The 16,696-nt window shown below is 42.3% G+C and overlaps 1 protein-coding gene across 1 annotated transcript in view; it reads right to left on the bottom strand.

Annotated features, from left to right (window-relative positions):
- mctp2a (multiple C2 domains, transmembrane 2a) overlaps positions 1-15,150 on the bottom strand; it is a 30,853-nt gene extending 15,703 nt beyond the window's left edge. Inside the window, exons 1-17 of the mRNA XM_034085498.2 lie at positions 15,120-15,150; positions 13,629-14,642; positions 12,753-12,815; positions 12,565-12,673; positions 10,138-10,280; positions 9,951-10,027; positions 9,730-9,844; positions 9,601-9,624; positions 7,055-7,231; positions 6,246-6,376; positions 5,953-6,139; positions 5,655-5,748; positions 5,456-5,558; positions 5,244-5,346; positions 5,038-5,139; positions 4,852-4,926; positions 4,463-4,582 (exon numbers count right to left, since the gene is read on the bottom strand). Of these exons, the coding sequence (XP_033941389.1) occupies positions 4,463-4,582; positions 4,852-4,926; positions 5,038-5,139; positions 5,244-5,346; positions 5,456-5,558; positions 5,655-5,748; positions 5,953-6,139; positions 6,246-6,376; positions 7,055-7,231; positions 9,601-9,624; positions 9,730-9,844; positions 9,951-10,027; positions 10,138-10,280; positions 12,565-12,673; positions 12,753-12,815; positions 13,629-14,630 (2,625 nt within the window). The 5' untranslated portion in view covers positions 14,631-14,642; positions 15,120-15,150. The remainder of the gene's footprint in view (positions 1-4,462; positions 4,583-4,851; positions 4,927-5,037; positions 5,140-5,243; positions 5,347-5,455; positions 5,559-5,654; positions 5,749-5,952; positions 6,140-6,245; positions 6,377-7,054; positions 7,232-9,600; positions 9,625-9,729; positions 9,845-9,950; positions 10,028-10,137; positions 10,281-12,564; positions 12,674-12,752; positions 12,816-13,628; positions 14,643-15,119) is intronic.
- Between the last annotated feature and the right edge of the window lie 1,546 nt (positions 15,151-16,696).

Raw genomic sequence — 16,696 nt, 5'->3', positions numbered from 1 at the left:
TGTCCCAAAACGTTTAAAAAATAGGAACCATTTCCAGCCCTAATGAAGTGAATATTAACACAGAAAGCTTATTATTCCCACTAATAAGGAGACATGTTTCAAGGTTACACGCTGCATACAGCCAACCTCAAGAGCTTTCCACTGACACACAGCCATTCAGTGCAGATACATGATAATGCTGTGATAAACTTTAAGACACTGCTGAGCAGTTTGCAAGTAGCCATCGACTTAGATTAAATATGAATAGATCTCAGACTCAAAACAATGAATACACACATCCCCATCACTGTCACTTTCTTTTTTTACTAGACACATTCCCACTACTCAGTCTGTGAGAACTCCCACTGCCACAGAGATGGAGAGTGTAACCCCCATGAGACTGAAGAAACCCACTCCTTTACCTCAAAGGAACCTCAAACTTTTTCAAACCGAGAGAAAACAGATGCGGAGCGAAAACAAGGAGACGATTCACAGGCGTGCGGTCCTCTCGCTGTTCTCACAAAAGCTCGGCCACACTGCAATGCAGTAAACCACAAATAGGCAGATCCAAGACTCACAAAGCATCTCATTTCCAGGGACAGTGTTAACAAGAACAATTATGACAACTCTGATTATAGCTTTGATCTCGGCCGGGCTGGTGTTCTGGTTAATGGCCCCCACTGCTGCGGCTCCACACAGGTGGTCTCCGGGGACCTCTGGAGCCAGATCTGACCCCGTCATGCCCTCATCGGGAGAGACGATGATTTTATCAGCCTCCCCAAAAAAAAAGGTGCCCGTCGCAGCTGCCAAGTGTGTTTACAGCTGCATCGCATCAAACATTCATCAAATGCCATCTTTACAGTGTGTGATGTGAGGCAATCAGCATTTCACAGGCTGTCAAATTATGTCTAAAGCGGTTGCTACCTGGCACTTACAAAAAGAAAACGGTTCAAATACTCACATGAGGTATACAGGTTCCTTTCTAGTCTAACTCCTGAGAGATGAGGTACCTCATAAGTTAAAATATGAATTCTACTTAAATACTTAAAGCGGTCTAATGACAGCAAAGCTCAAAATCAGCTTTCAAGTGTAAATTATCCTTTTTCTTTCATCCATTTCATCAAAATTGTTCTCAACTTTAAACTTCTGAAACAGATTAATTTGGCTGGCTAATACATGCTCATTTAGCTTCTTATAGTTTTTTTTTTGTACTTCCTTTTTGTGCAAGAAACTTCTGTCTTAGTGTAATGCACAGAATGGAGGATTTCACTCCAAGTTGTTCCCACGAATGGCTCCTGTTGGGAAAAGTAACTGAACTACTTGGTGCCTCTTTTTACATTTCCAGCAGTGCTGTAGCTCCATCTACAGGTCCTATTCTTGTGTGCAGCAAAGAACTCTGGGTGACCCCTCTGCAGTCACTGCTGATGTATAGCACATTCATCTCGCTCAGTCTTAGTGAAAAGCACATCTAAAGGCCGATATTTTATGAAGATTTTAGCTGTCACATTTCCTCTCTCTCAGAGAAAGGAACATGCCGTTGTCAAACTCTCGAAAAGCGCAGATTCTAGGCTCATTACTGTAGCATAAACAAGGAGGGAAAAAAATCTTGTTTATATTTCCGTTCACTGATGAAAATGTTTATGAGGATTTGCCAGAACTTTGTTTAAATGTGTGAGAAATATTTGTTTTCTTTGTTACATTACCTAATTAGAGAGATCCTATTTTAAAACTGCTACACACACTGGTGGAAAAATCGAAGGCGACTTCAAACGATACGGACTCTGCTGATGAGACTGCACTAACACAACAAGTAACCCTCCTGCACTCGCAAACAATGACAATCCTGCAAGCCTTCTATTCCTCACATACAGTACTACGTAACACTCAGTTGCAGAAATACACCAAATAAACCGTCAATCTGTAAATGCTACCTTTATATGTTCCTGGATGTGCAGCTTTCAGATTGCCACTCTTGTGAGAAAAGTTATCTTGATATGAACAAAGAAGATGTCACCCAAAAAAACAAACACTTTTTTTACCCCATTCCCATCCACTTAGTTAACGTGAAACAGAGCAGTGATCCCTCGTAAAAAATGTGAATACCTTCCACACCACACACCAACAACCACTTCATAATGCATACATGAATCTACATAAACAGGATACAAATGTAGACTGCATGCTGTGTGGAGGTCAGAAAAATGGCCTGTGGGACTGAGTGATATAATGGCTAAGTATTCCTGGTAAAGCACTACGTGAGCATCCCGCAGTCCCAGTAGAAACCACAGCAGCGGTAATGCATTACAGGATGTATATGGTGTAAAAGGGTAGGACCGATATGCCTGCTTGATAAATAATGTATTGTAATGTATATTAACGCTAGACCCACCACTGCAGCGTTTCCTACCGGCATACCTTGAGAAGCCCTGCGCTGCCTGCCACGGTGGAAAAGACCAGACACTAGTGGTATAATTATGCACATCTGAGGCAAGCAGAGGCCATCTGTCAATGTCTGAATCAGTTACCTTATTACCACTGCCTAAAGATATAAAGATAGGAGTGGGAGCCGCTTTCATTAAGGCACATGGTGTCATTAAGGCACATGGTGGCATGCTGCTTTGGACAGCTACAAACACTAACTTCATTGCAGCGGAGGAGGAGGAGGAGGAGGAGGAGGAGGAGGAGGAGGAGGAGGAGGAGGAGGAGGAGGAGGAGTAGTGGCTGTACAGAACCCACCTTTGCAGTGGGCAGGGGCACGGGTGTAGCTCGAGGCATGGCCCCACGCTTGTAAGGACTGTCAGTCAAGACCTTGTTGTTTCCCTGGCTGACCAAAGTTCAGAGTGTTTCCGGCTACTATCAATTACTTGCTATACAGACATGTGATTTGCATGTTTTGCTGTGCTTGTAACTTGTCGAGAATATAACAAGTCATTGAAAAAAATATAACTTTTCACTCGTTGAACTCTCAGTCTGCTGGTGAGTGGGTGATGAATACACAGTGGCAGATTCAATCTGTTTGTGCGGAGCTCGCCGTGCACCTTCGACACTTACACTATTTGAAGCGCACCTCGTGGCAGACAAAAGGCGTTCTCTGACTACTTGCAGTGCTGTCTGCTTTTAGAAATTATCAACCAGTGTGCTGGTGTGAGTGTCTGAATACAGAGCAGTTGTTTCAGATAAAAAGGAAGAGCATCTACAGTTAATGTCAGAGGATTTACCATCCGCACTGACAGGGAGCGGATGATACATTGTCGACAACAATAAGATTGGGAAGCACTACATTAAAGTCACAATGATGATCCTTATGAAAATAGTGAGGGAGGCTTTTTCCCCCGTCATTCTAAGATCTCCATGTGTGTGCTGCACTCCTAAACAGCAGGTGGAGCAGAAGTGGAAATGAAAGATTAGAGAGTGCTACCACACACTCCCATCGCCTGCGGAGGATCTAATTATAGGTGGAGGAAGATGGCCCCGTCCCGCTGACCTGTCACCTGTCAGCCTGCCTATCCTACTGCTCTCCTGGCCATATCCCCGCCTCCAAGTCTCTCGCTATCTGCCTTCCTCCACCGCACTCTTACCCAACTGTCTTCCTCTCTCTGTGCTCCAACTTTCTTTCCCAGATAGTAGCCTGCCTCCCACTCTGTCCTTATACAATCAACCGCATTGTTCTCCGTCTTCCTGTCTGTGTGTCCGCCGGCCTGTCTGTGTACCTGTGCTGTTCTAAAGGCAGTGATACATTGAGCCTGGCCATTGCCTGGGGGGATTTGCACCTCAGGATCAGTGAGAAGGGCTTACAGAATACGCCAGGTATGAATTGCATGTCATTCTGAGACAGAGCAGACAGAAGAAAGGCGGTGAAAGGAGAGTTCTTCACACACCCTGTCTGTGACCGCTTCCTCACCCTGACACGGCGCTGGCAGGGCTTTCATGGCAAGTGTACACTCTTAATCATGACATTACATGTGCTGTACTGAGGGGGATTCACAGGGTGATTTAATATTATTTAAGCTTAGGACCTTAGATCACATACCCTCATTAAAAACAGCTAAACAGAGACATTTAAACAAGGTTCAAATCTCAGAGGCAGACTGTCACTCCTCCACCCAAGGAAGCTGAGACTGTGATCCTTCTTACACCGTCCCCCGGGCGAAGAGGCTTTACTAAGAAGTCAGATGTCCAAACGCCCAAACCCCACCCCTTCAAATACACTCTAATGCCATCAGAACTGAAGGAAAGCCAAGTGGGGTTTGATTTAAAGGATAGTGCACATCCATCAAATGTGCATGGGATAAAAACAGAAGATAGCCATTGTTTTTCATGGGAAAAAGATGAGCAGAGGAAAGAGAATGACTAACCCAAAGATTCTCCTCAAGATCTAATTCACATAAAATGGGAGAGTTAAAACTGGGTTGCAGTGAAATGGGACAAAACTTGTTCGCCCCAAGGCTTACAGAGAGTTCATTAACGTGAGGCAATGACTTACCAGAAAGGCTATTAGACTCCGTTGCGTGCTCTCCCATTGAAAACAGCTTTTAATGTACTGTAACGTGTACAGAACTGCTGTGCTGATATTTCGAACCCGATATATATTCTGGGCAAGAACCTAATCGGAAATAATTGGAAAAAAACACTGTTAGTATCTTTTGATTCTGGACATAATGTTTATGACTTTGCAATGAGTTTCAATCAGCTTGACAATCCCCTATTTGCTATTTGTGAAATTAGATGATTAAAGCCAGTTAAATAAATTAGTTTGACTATGTCCGATCCAAACTGCGACCGTGTGTAGCTTTGTTGCTGCTACTTTATTATTGGGATGTGAGGGAAACATACTGGCAAGTCTTTCTAATCCATCTGCTACATTTTTTTTACCTTTTTGGAGAATTTCTGGTTTTCCTCCATTAGTTTTGTCTCCTTTGGTTTAAAGGTTCTGATACCAGCTCGGACCTGGAACCAAGAAACACACACTGCCATTAAACTACTTCATGACTCCAAGTTATATGATATGGAACATCAGCATTTTCAAACAAGCTTGAACAAATAAAGTGTCATCCTTACTTTGTTGTAGATAACATCCAGCACCAGTGTGATTGTTCCCTTTGATGCACTTCCCAAGTCTTCTTTCTTCAACAACAGACATATCTGCTGCCCATTTTGAACCTTTTAGAGAAACAAAAATGTGTATTTTGTGACAGATATTATTACGCGAGACAAACTAAAAACAGTCACAGTAGTATGTATCGGCTAATCTTAAACACACTTACGGTCAGTAATGGAATGTCTACTTTCCCCAAAAAGTTTGGGGCTTTGTCTCCATTTTCATCGAGGAGAGTCAACTCTATCACATCGTGAATGTCCTTTATTGGGCTGAAACATTGCAATTAAGAAACATGTAATTCGCAATAAAACATACATATGCAATATACAACATAATAATATGAATGTTGATACAATTTCTTTCCCACATATGTCGTACAATGTTAAGGCTTTGTTCCACTCTGGATTGACGGTCTTGTAGAATGTGTGGGTTTGAAGTTTGCTGTTCCCGAGCTCAACAACACAAAAAGGGTTGCTTTTGCCTGCAAATCATTAAAAAGTGTGTTTATTTATATAAACAAAAAGCCCTGATTGTGATGATAGAAAAACAGAGAAGTGAATCAGTGTAACAGAATTACCATTGAGGTCTGTGGCAGGAAGATCATTTGCCTTTATGACTTTGACCTGAAGGAAACCAACCTCGCGCACACACTGGTGTGTGTTCTTAAGGCTCTGGAAAAGATAAATAATAAAAGTTTTTCAACACCATTTATGAGCATGGTTGATTAATGTACTACATCAAGCTGCATTGTTAACAGATGACATATCATGCACGACATGTCTGTATTTCTTACTGAACTGTAATAGTGGTGTGATTTAATGCCAACATTTGGGGGGATTTTTTTTTTGCATAAACTTAGACAAAAAATAGCTTACCAGTTTTTTCTCTACTGTGTCTCTCTCATCAGGTCTCTCCAAGATAGCTGTTTCAATGTCAGAGATGGAGACTCCCCAGCAGGGTCTCAGGGTGACCAGAAACACCAGCCTGCCCTTTCCTGGGTCCAGCACATGATTGTAGAGCTGCCTCTCATTAAGTGGAAGTCTCGATAGGGCAATCTCAAACCTGAGACACACAAGGAAAATAGTACCATAGAAACACATAAGGCCAATTAGTTCTGTGGAGGAGCCACTGTGAGCAAAATTAACACTACCCATATGGAAATACTTACATCCCCCATGATTCCTCACCCTTCCTCCCTCTCTTTGAGTAAACCTCCACCTGCAGAGGTTCCTGGTTATCTTCAAACTGATTGAAGTCAAACTGCTCTCTCCACTGGGGATTGGCCTGAACGCAGAGGTTCTGAGGGCAATCGAGACACAGATTCAGCACATACAGTAACACAGAAACACACACAGACACACACACTTTGAATCAATGACAGCTTTAATGCATTATCAGACTGAGCAGCTCCTGCATGACAGGTGGATTAAGGCTTCATTCAGTCCAGTCCAACCAGAACGAAGCAGGAGAGGAAAAAGAGAGGTGTGTTGTCTGTATGTGTCTCTATTTGTGTCTGCTTGTATGTGTACATCTCAGTAGCCACTCTGGGATTGTAAACACTGACAGCTTCCAATTAGAATCAGCTTTGTCCAACAAACAAACAAGCAGAGAGGAAAGCAGAGAGGTTTACAAAGAAATGACACGACAACACAAGACAAGTGCACCGTAGAATCATCAGGGGGGAGGCCAACAAGTACAGGTAGATGAACAGGGCATGCTGGGTATGCAAATGAGAGCAATGAAGCCCAGCACCCGAAGCATAGGGAGAAGTGAGTGGCAGCCTTGCCCAGTCTAATGAGCTGCCTCTGCCATGGCCCAGTGAGCCAAGGTGGAGGTGAGTCACTGACAGGCACCTGCTGAGACAGGGAAGCGGGGACGTAAGAGATAGGGGCTGGGAGGGAAGACTTGAAGTATAAAGAGCAGACATTAAAGGGAAAGAGGAGAAGTAAAGACATTAAGAAAAAAATAAAGTCCAACCTTGCTTTTGTACTTCTGATCACCAAGTCGAAAGCGGACGTAGAAGTCCCCGTCGCCATACTGCGGCAGGTCCAGTCCCTCCACCAAGGTGACACTGAGCACTCCTGTCCACTTCTGGTTGTTCAGCGGATTTCTCTTCGTCTCACTTGGCCGCTGGGTTGGTGGGGCCGGGTTCTGCTGCAGGGCAAAGACACACACAGACAGTTTTTTCCTAAAAGCTCCTTCCCCCTCAGTATACCAGCTCCTGCCTCCGCTTGGCACCTCATCATGTTCACAGAGTGCATGAAAGTAGGACAAAGGTCCACACTATACAGCACATCTCTGTTGGAGCACATTAGCACATCTCTACTGACAGGTAAGCCACACCATGGAGGCTCCTGGAGAGCGAGGAAGAGAGGGACGTCAGCGAGCAGCCAGATGTCCCTGGCTGTGACAGTCCCACTCATCACTGGCTCCCAGACTGAGTGTGGGGAGGCAGGACACTTGGCATACTGCACAAGAGACAGCAGGCAGCAGTGAGTAATGATGCACACCGCACAGCTCTCTCATCAGCAAATTATGCATACATGCAGTATGTATGTATGGCCTGCATCAGAGTTTACTGCATGTTGGCAAATGTATCCAATATTTATTTAACTAGCAAAATAACAAATAGTTCCTACTCAAGTGATTCTACAAAACTAACATACTGTAGATGTTGTGCATTTGAGAACTCTTTGGAAATCAAGGACAAGCCCAGCAAATAATGGACTTCTCCTGCCGTGTGTCACAGAGGGAGTGTGAGAGAGAGAGAGAGAGAGAGAGAGAGAGAGAGAGAGAGAGAGAGAGAGAGAGAGAGAGGCCTTGATATGTGTCCATGTTAGAGTTCCCGTGAGGCCATGCGGTAATAGGCCAGGGCTGTAAAAACAAACAGCAGAGAGGTTGTGTAGGGCGGACTGTAATTAAAGAGCAGGACCGTAATCTGCTCTTGCCTCTTTGATTGCCCAGCTCCTTCCACTGCCCTGGCGACGCTGCTTCAAACAGCCCCACTACAACTCCCCTGCCACTCCGGCCCCTCCTCTTCACTGCTGGGTCACAACCCACATTGCCACCCAATCCGGAGGGGATCAAAGCACATCTCAGGGACCTGAATTAACATGGAATACCACAGGCACAGCCCTATAAATATCAGCCCCTTCAAAAGAAGTGGAACAGAGGGAGTGGAGGAGCGATATAAAACAGGCCTCAGCCAAGTCATCCCAAGTGTTTATCTTGGACACATTTCTATCTCAGCGGCCAATAAAACAATTCCACTTAACTGTAAGTGGCCCCTAAAGAGAATCTATTCCTGGTCCTAAAAGGGCCGTGCGATTGCTTCCATATGGTGGGACAGCATGGGGACAAGCACGATGAGCTCAGACCCAGGTCCATTTGGCGGGTACCTCAGCACTGTCCATCCACAGCTGTGATATTACATCCTAACATCTGGGTTATTGCCCGCTATGCCTGGGAATTATCAGCATTGCCGATCTTCGGCATCCCACACTGGCAACATGCCTCGAACAGCAGAGCCCCCCCCTCCCGCCTCTCCCATACAGCCCCCTCCTGTTTGAAACACTATCACACAGCAGAGTTTTACTCAGGCACTTGCCATTCCCTGTCTCTGTGGTGGTAACACAGAGGGAGGAAACGAGGTTCTGTAAGAGGGGGAGTGGAGCTGTAAGAGCTGGGTATTCAGCACTTCCAGGATAGGTGTTAAATGCATGAGATATTGTACGTTTGTCAAAAATGAAATGGGAAAAAAATGGCATTGTTACGTTGTTAAATTAGCACTGTGATTTAGGCAGCAGAACATTGTGAAGAGTCCCATCACACATTTCTGTCTCCCTTTGAGTATCTTTAACCATCTGTAGCGGATAACCTGCAATGTGTATGAAAATGGCTTCATTCCTTTGTTATCTAATTTTAAATTGAGATTGTCTACTGGACCATCAAGAGACTGAACAGTGGCATATGTAGTGACTACATAGGTGTGAATATAAACCCACTCACTGCAGTGTGAGTCCCAAACAGCAACCCTCCTATTTCACTCTAAATCTAATTACAGCTGCAATATATTGAAACCCACTTGAGAGATGGAACTTTATTTACTACAGAGCCAAATACTGCTCTAAAATACCCATCTAAAGGCTCCTTCATGACAGCGTATTCAGTCAATATTATTATTTTGTTTTTTTTATCAGAATGTAATATTGTTCCATACTTTTTATTCTCAGCAAATGTTGCCACTCAAAATAATATGTATTGCAAAAAAGGTTCATGATAAAACCACAAAAGAAACAGGCTGTGCTGAAACCAAGGTTACACACAAAAGCCCTCATCCTGAGCATACACCTCACTCTTTGTTGCACCATAGTACAGTGAGATACTGCCCCCTAGTGATATAGATCAGGATAACCGTAACCACACTGCCATGTAAATTAAAATGTTGAACTCAAGGTGGCATTCTGGATTCAATTATAAATGACTATATCAAAAAGTAAATGTAATGGTATAAAATTCCATACCTTATTCTTCCTCGGTGGCCATCTCTATTGGAAGGAAAATACATGAATCAGTACAAGTAATTCAAGCAAGGCTGGGGCCAATGCACTTCAACAACAAATACTGAAAAATACTGTGACAAATAATCTTACTGGACTTCTTTTGATCGTGGCATCTCTAAACATCAAGCAGATGTCAACAATAATAACTCCCATGTCATCTTCTTTACTTTTTGGATCATCAAGACGCAACTCCATTTCATATGTTCTGTGACGAGACACAAAAGACATGGCAATTTAAAACTTAAGACCACCTACTGGTATCCTTTTGATAATCTATGCCCTAAAATATAAATATAAAATATATTCCTTACTTGTACAATTCAAGACTTTTCAAGGAAATAGTGCTGGAACCCATGAACTCATCAGCAGTTCTATTTTTATCATAGACCTGCAACAATATAACAAACATCATTCAGATTATTAACAGAAATGGTGTGCTCCAGTACAGGATCACTGTTGTCGCGCAAGATTCGGCCCTCTATTCAAACAAACACCTACCCGAACTTCCACGTCATGCTCTCTGTCTCGAAGAGCGTGGAAGAAGGTCTCATTCCACCGCGGATTTAGGCTTTTGTAAACCACTTTGCTTTTACAAAACTGTTTTCCTTCAAGTTTGAACTTCACATAAGGATCACTGGTCCCTAAAATGAAAAAACGAAAAACAAATCAGCAAGATAGTGTTGTGTGACACAAGTGATAATTACCTTAAGTTTTAAGTTATTATATAAACAACATAACACTGAATAACATAGCAATCTATGGTGGAAGTTAATAATGTAATGCAAACTATGTTTACTGCTTGTAGAACATATTGTCAAAAAATGTACACTGTGTATGAAAACACACATGACCACACACACTTAGATACCCTTCCCCCATGCTGGTTGTGTGAGAGACTGAAATATGTGAGGAGGAGGTGCACCCCACACATGGCAAAATCAGAGGGATGTAGCTGTTTAATTGTGAAAGAGTAGAAACACTCGCCAGCATGAGGCAACCAGGAACCAAAATCTAGAAGCAACCAGTGTTAATCTCCCAAGCCTGTTAAGAAAGTCTGTCTGCGAGTGGGGTGGGGGTATGGGACTTCTTTGTTTCTGCAATTGCATGCAGATTGGCCAAAAAATGAAAGCCAGTCCCATGCCTTCATTTGTATAGGGGAATAAAGGGGTGCTTGAGAGAGCCTGCAGGGAGGCTTGAATCACATGACAAAGGCCCTGTGGGGATGGGCTGTCAGGCCTGTCAGCTCCCCACTCCAAATGAACATCTCGCAAAGGCAGGCAGGACCCACAGCATCTCCACCCTGCCAGCCTGTGACAGGGAAACCTCCAGGCAACTTGACAGGAGGAGAATGTGGCAGCTAGCAAGGAGAAAAGCTCTGGCATGACTGAGAACGGTGACGATGGAAATTAATGGAAAAAAAAAGAGGAGAACAAAAACCTAGGAGTGGGGGCTGGTGGCGTGGGTCCTTTCAGAATATGTAATGACAATGTATGCCATTGGTGAGGCTTTGGCACGGTGTTGATTGTTGGGCAAACAGCAGACAGACAGGGGGCGTGTGGGGATTGCATCATCACGGTGCCATCTTGTCAGGGAAAGTAAGGTCTCAACTAGAAGGGAGAAGGGCACTGGGCTAGGAGGGTCTTCTGCCACCAGGATGGTGAAAAAAAGTTGATCAGAAGTCCTTTTACCTTTTTGCTGTAAGGTTTTTCCAAAAGCTACAGGGATCACGCAACACATAAACTGGTTAAAAGTACAGAATATCCTAAGCAATTACATTTCAATTAAATAAGATTTATGTATGCTTTGAAATACTGACATATCACATCAACTATGATATGCTTTTATCAATCTTAAATGGCCAATTTTAACAATTGTCTTGAACTATACTTAAAGTAAACCAATTACTATATAAATTGCTGAACTTATATTTTAAGCAAATACCTAAACTTTTGTTAGGCCACACATGAATTGTTCATGTTGTAGTTCCACGTCCGGCCACCTGAGGGCGCTGCTTTCCCAAAGTCTTTCTCTCTCACAGATTATTATGGTCACGAGTTAAATCAGTTATGAAATCAATTCATTTCAATGTGTAAAATCTGAATTATCCTTCAGAATTTCTATACATGGATATGACAATGAATAATAGCCAAGGACAAAAAATGGACTGCATTAGGATGTAAACATTAATAGAATATCCCACATCTTAACACTCTTACAGCACATTTGAAAACTGATTTCAAAATCAAAACTAAAGACATCAGCAAAATCATTTAGAAGGAAAACTGATCTGACCTGTAATATTCTTAGTAGATTTAAAATGTCTATCGATGATATAACAACATGTTCGTATAATTCACAGGCTTTGTATTAAGAGAGATTACCAGCCATGAAGCAATAAATGATGTCCATTTAAATGTCAATTGAATAATGACTCCACCATCCACGCCTAAGACACGATTTAAATGTTCCAGCTATTTAAATGTGGGAACACCAGTAGTTTCATGTTCAGATGAGGTGTTCTCTTTAAAAACAGCCTAATCTTTCAGTCTGTCTGTCCTACTGGTCTGACTGCATACTTCTCCAGTGAATTTTCTTCCTTACCAGGTGACATGTTGTTTCGTTCTTACAGGTAAACAATTGCATTAACTGAACACAGCCCATGTTCCTTATACAAAAATACCTTTTACCTATTAACTACTTTTCACTGTCTTGTTGGCTTATAAATACAAGTTGTATGTTCCTGCCCCTTTTAATATGAGGTTCAACCTTTAATGTTACTGCAAGAAATCTGATTTGGCATCTTTTATTGGGTACTGATGCAAAAAAAAACAGTTTTTGTTTCTAAAAAAAAGTTAGTAAATATTGTCAAAGTACAGACTTAAAAAAAAAAAGTACTTATTGATGACTTGCTTGTTGTTGACCTACCAGACCGCTTGGCTCGGGCGACCAGGTTCCTTCCCTGCTTCAGGTTGATGCTCAGGAGGTATCGCTGGCAGGGTAGGGGTCCCTGGATGTCCGTCTCCCCAGTTACAACCTGCTCCAGAGAACCATTCACATTTATATTCTTTCTTGTACCATTTCCTTGACCTAATTTAAGTGCAATTGATACTCACAGAAGAGCTTTCCAGAATATCTTGCATGTTTTCGTCAAATAAATCGCATGTTTCACTGGACATCTACATGGCAAAAATGTTGTAATTACATATATTTTGAATCATCTGAATGCAAACACTTCATCAAAAGTTCACTCAAGCTGAGATGTCTACTGTGTTACTGCTTTAATTTTAAACAAAAATGTCTTTATTTATTTCGAGACATACTCATTTATTCGTCCTGGCAATAGATACGTGTTTTAGGGAACCAAGCATTGATTGCTGGGTGATTACACTATGTAAATACTTCCTCACAACAGTAAAGTAAGATATTATCAGTCTCTTTGTTTAAGTTTACTAGAGCTCTCCGGGGTACACACATATTTGTAACTGGTAACACAGGTTTTTGATTGGTATCTTGGAGGCATCTTGAGAAAAAATTGCTTTTGTTTCAGGGTTGTATAAAGTCAAATTCCATGTGGTCACTTTGTGTTTTACACCCATCATATGGGTTGCTTTCATATTTAGCACCAGTTAGATGAAAGTAACCGTCACAATTAAATTATTGTACAATATGTCTGTAGGTAATGATAAAGTGCGACAAAACCTAAAGCCTGAGCTAAAGTTTAGAAAATAAATGCCGATGTCATGGTGTTTGTCGGGCTGAAGATTACTCTTTCATAAGAGCTGACATCTAAGTTCATACAACAGAAGGGACACTAACAATGACTGTATAGTATCTACAAAGAAGGGGATGGCTGTCCAGATTGATTCATCATCACGAAAGGAAATCACAAATTTGATATCATGGTGTACATTGGCCTACATTCTGACTTTAATTAAGAACAGGGTCGTCCTCTTATACTTGTAGTTAAATAAACTTGTAATAAAACTGACCTCTGCGGTTTCTTCCAGGGCCTCCTCTTTTCGGATTTCTTCTAGCAGAATCTCTTCGTTGGTGAAGTCTCCCATCAGAAAGTGAGAGCAAAGTTCTCGGTCCAGGTCCTCCGAATCTGTTGTCCAGGGCATATTGCCTTGTTCGTCATTGGGAGAGCCACAGGTAGAGCCCTGAGAGGTTCCATCTGACCTCTCCAAAGGAGTACCCAGAGTATCTAACATCAGAGACATTGTATCCGCACGAGCTACTCTGGTTTGTGGCGGAGTTCCTTTCTCAGAGGAGGACTTTTTATACTCAACTGATGCGGGCCTCTTATCTCTATAAGGGTTAATTTGGTCTCCCATTGAGCTTGCTCTGGCCAGAACTGCAGCGACAGCACCTGACGACAATCTGTCTGCTGTGGCGTCTTCACCAGAGACACTCTCTCTCTCTACCAGGTCTGGTCTTGGTGAAAGTGCTTTTGGGAAAGGAGATTTTGGTCGAAGAATAGGGTCAAAGGGGAATTTAGGTGCATTCCCCTTGGCTCCTTTGTTGACTTTAGCGTACAAGCCTTCTCGAGCAATATTCAGCTTGATCTCTGAGCCTGTATATGACATGTGATCAATTTCATCATAAAGGCTCTGTGACCCCGATGGTGCGCTTATTCTTTTTAAAGTAGCAGCCGTGCGTTCTCTGGGAACTATGAGTCGATTTTCTGAGACTGTATCGTATGGTTTGTCTGTGATGTGTTGTCCATCAACGATCGAGCCACTTGCAACAGAATCAGAATCACTTTGACCAGGGGAGTGGCCAAAAAAGATGGCATCAGAGGGAGTGGACCCATCGGGGTTGTCAGCAGGAAATGATTCGTCTGGCACAAACCTGAGGTCTGGTACAGAGATACTGCGCCGATGGGCCAGCTTTCTTCCTAGTTCTTTCTTCTTTCTCCCAGGCTTCTTCAGGTTGACCAGCTTAGTTTTCAGACGCAGGTTCCCCAAGAAGTTCTTTTTCTTGACCTCCATCTTCAGCAATGACTTGAAAATAAAAATAAATAGAATAAGGTTACATACAAACAGTCCAAAGACAATGCAGTAAAGTACTATATAAAGAAGATTCAGTCAATGAAAATGTATGTAAACTATAACAGTCAAATGTTAAATGTACCAGAGTTCGTCACTGATAAAGGTAATAAACAAATCTAAAAACAATATTTTCTTCCTTAGCTTAACACTTTTATTCAAATAAAATATAAAAAAGGCTCTTCATTACTGTAGAGGGGACTTTAGGTCAAGAAGTATCAACACAATGTCAGATTAAGCACTTTCAAGGATTTGTCAGCATTCACAAACAATGCTTATCTAAACTACAATAAATCAGCAAAACAAAACAAAGGTGAGAGGCTATCTTACCAATAGTGCTGAGGCCTAATATCTGATAACATAAACATTTCTGAATAAACTACTTGACCCAAGTAATACTACATTGCAGTATAATAATAACAAGTACTATACCTGCTCAGTCGACCACTGCCGTACAGCTTGAAAAACCAACACACTGAATCAGTCTCCACCGAGAGCAACAACACATTTGTAAGGAGGCAGCACAACCATCCCAACTATGAGGTCAAAGAGGAAGTACTTCAGGCAATACAACCTGTAGTCAGTGTCCTTTTCTTCTTCAGGAGAATTTTGAAGGCAGCTGATTGGTGGAGAGGCAAAACATGGTAAAACCAGCCATACCAGTCACACAAGGACGAGTTTCAACGACTATGAGAATGACACAGTCTAGGGATGAGTCCTACCCAAGTCTTTTTGTGGTGGGTAATAGAGCATTACTTCCATTATGTGGGATCAGAAAAAAATAAATGATACCATGACACAGTTGCATGACATTAAATGCACAGTGAAGAACCGAAACTATGCTAAAACAGTCGAGCCAACAGTAGACTAAGTTTTACAGACTGTTTATTCCCTTCCTGTGAATCTGTTTATTGTTGATTTTAATATGTATTTGCATTTCTGGGGCTTTTGTCTGTTTCAAGTTTGACATGCCTTACACTTCCTCTAATATGTATTCTCTTAAGGCTCCAAGTATTTGAGAAAAACTCTTAATTCCATAATCTATGCTAATTCTACAATACAACTGGCCTTCTTATCTGTCCAAAACGCTCCCAAAATACTGTTGATGGATTCTACAACATGGCTGAGGCATATGAAATGTTGGCTATCTGTTCGTCTTATCTCATGTCTGATCTTCAGCACGAATCTGGCAGTCAGTGGCCGCCTTGTCATACCAAACTCAAACTATTTCACACAGCCCCATATTTGTTTACAGTGGAACATGGTTTAGCCTAAGCTCGTCGAGAGTGAGCATTTGTGTTTGCAAAGTATAAAGTATAGCTTTCTGTCCACACATGGAAGCTAATGCAACAGACCCACTGGTGTTCACTCTCTCTCTCTCTCTTTCCATGTCTGTGCCTAACAGTAGAGACTATATGACAACAGATGTGTTTGGGTCTGGACTGAGTCTTGTTCAATATTTGCTGACGTCTTAAGGAGATCAGGCCCACATGAAAGAACCCTAACTTGGCTCCCAGTTGAAAGGCAGGGCTGGGGATCTGAACAGGGCAAGCCCCTATGGCAGGTGGCCTGTCACCCTCCTTCTCACACAACTCAAACAGCCTAAAACCCTGCTTGGTTACTCTACACATGTACACTGGACCGGCTCCAGCCTGCAGCACAGCTGGTCCGATGGAGGGGAAGCCAAGAACATGCACTGGGGACAAATATACTGAGTGATGCACATGCAAGCCTTCTCACTGAACACAACCATGAATGAAAGATTGAACTTGTCAACTACACAGTTAACCTCAAACCCCTGTTTGTCTCTCATTTCTTTGTTTTGCTGCTCAATTTAAATGTAGTTATTTGAGTAGCTATAGGCCTACCACAATGGAGCAAATCTCACAGGTGCGTTATTCTATCATGCAAATATTTAACGACTCAATCAAACTGTTAATAATTAATAATTAATATAATTGTTTTCTGTTTTAGTTTTTGCTTTTTTATTCTTCTTGTTTGGGTCCTGA

The sequence above is a fragment of the Pseudochaenichthys georgianus genome, chromosome 6, assembly GCF_902827115.2.
Source record: "Pseudochaenichthys georgianus chromosome 6, fPseGeo1.2, whole genome shotgun sequence".
In the NCBI taxonomy this organism is placed as follows: domain Eukaryota; kingdom Metazoa; phylum Chordata; class Actinopteri; order Perciformes; family Channichthyidae; genus Pseudochaenichthys; species Pseudochaenichthys georgianus.
Note: the sequence above shows the minus strand (reverse complement) of the source record. Positions and strands in the feature narration are given on the sequence as shown.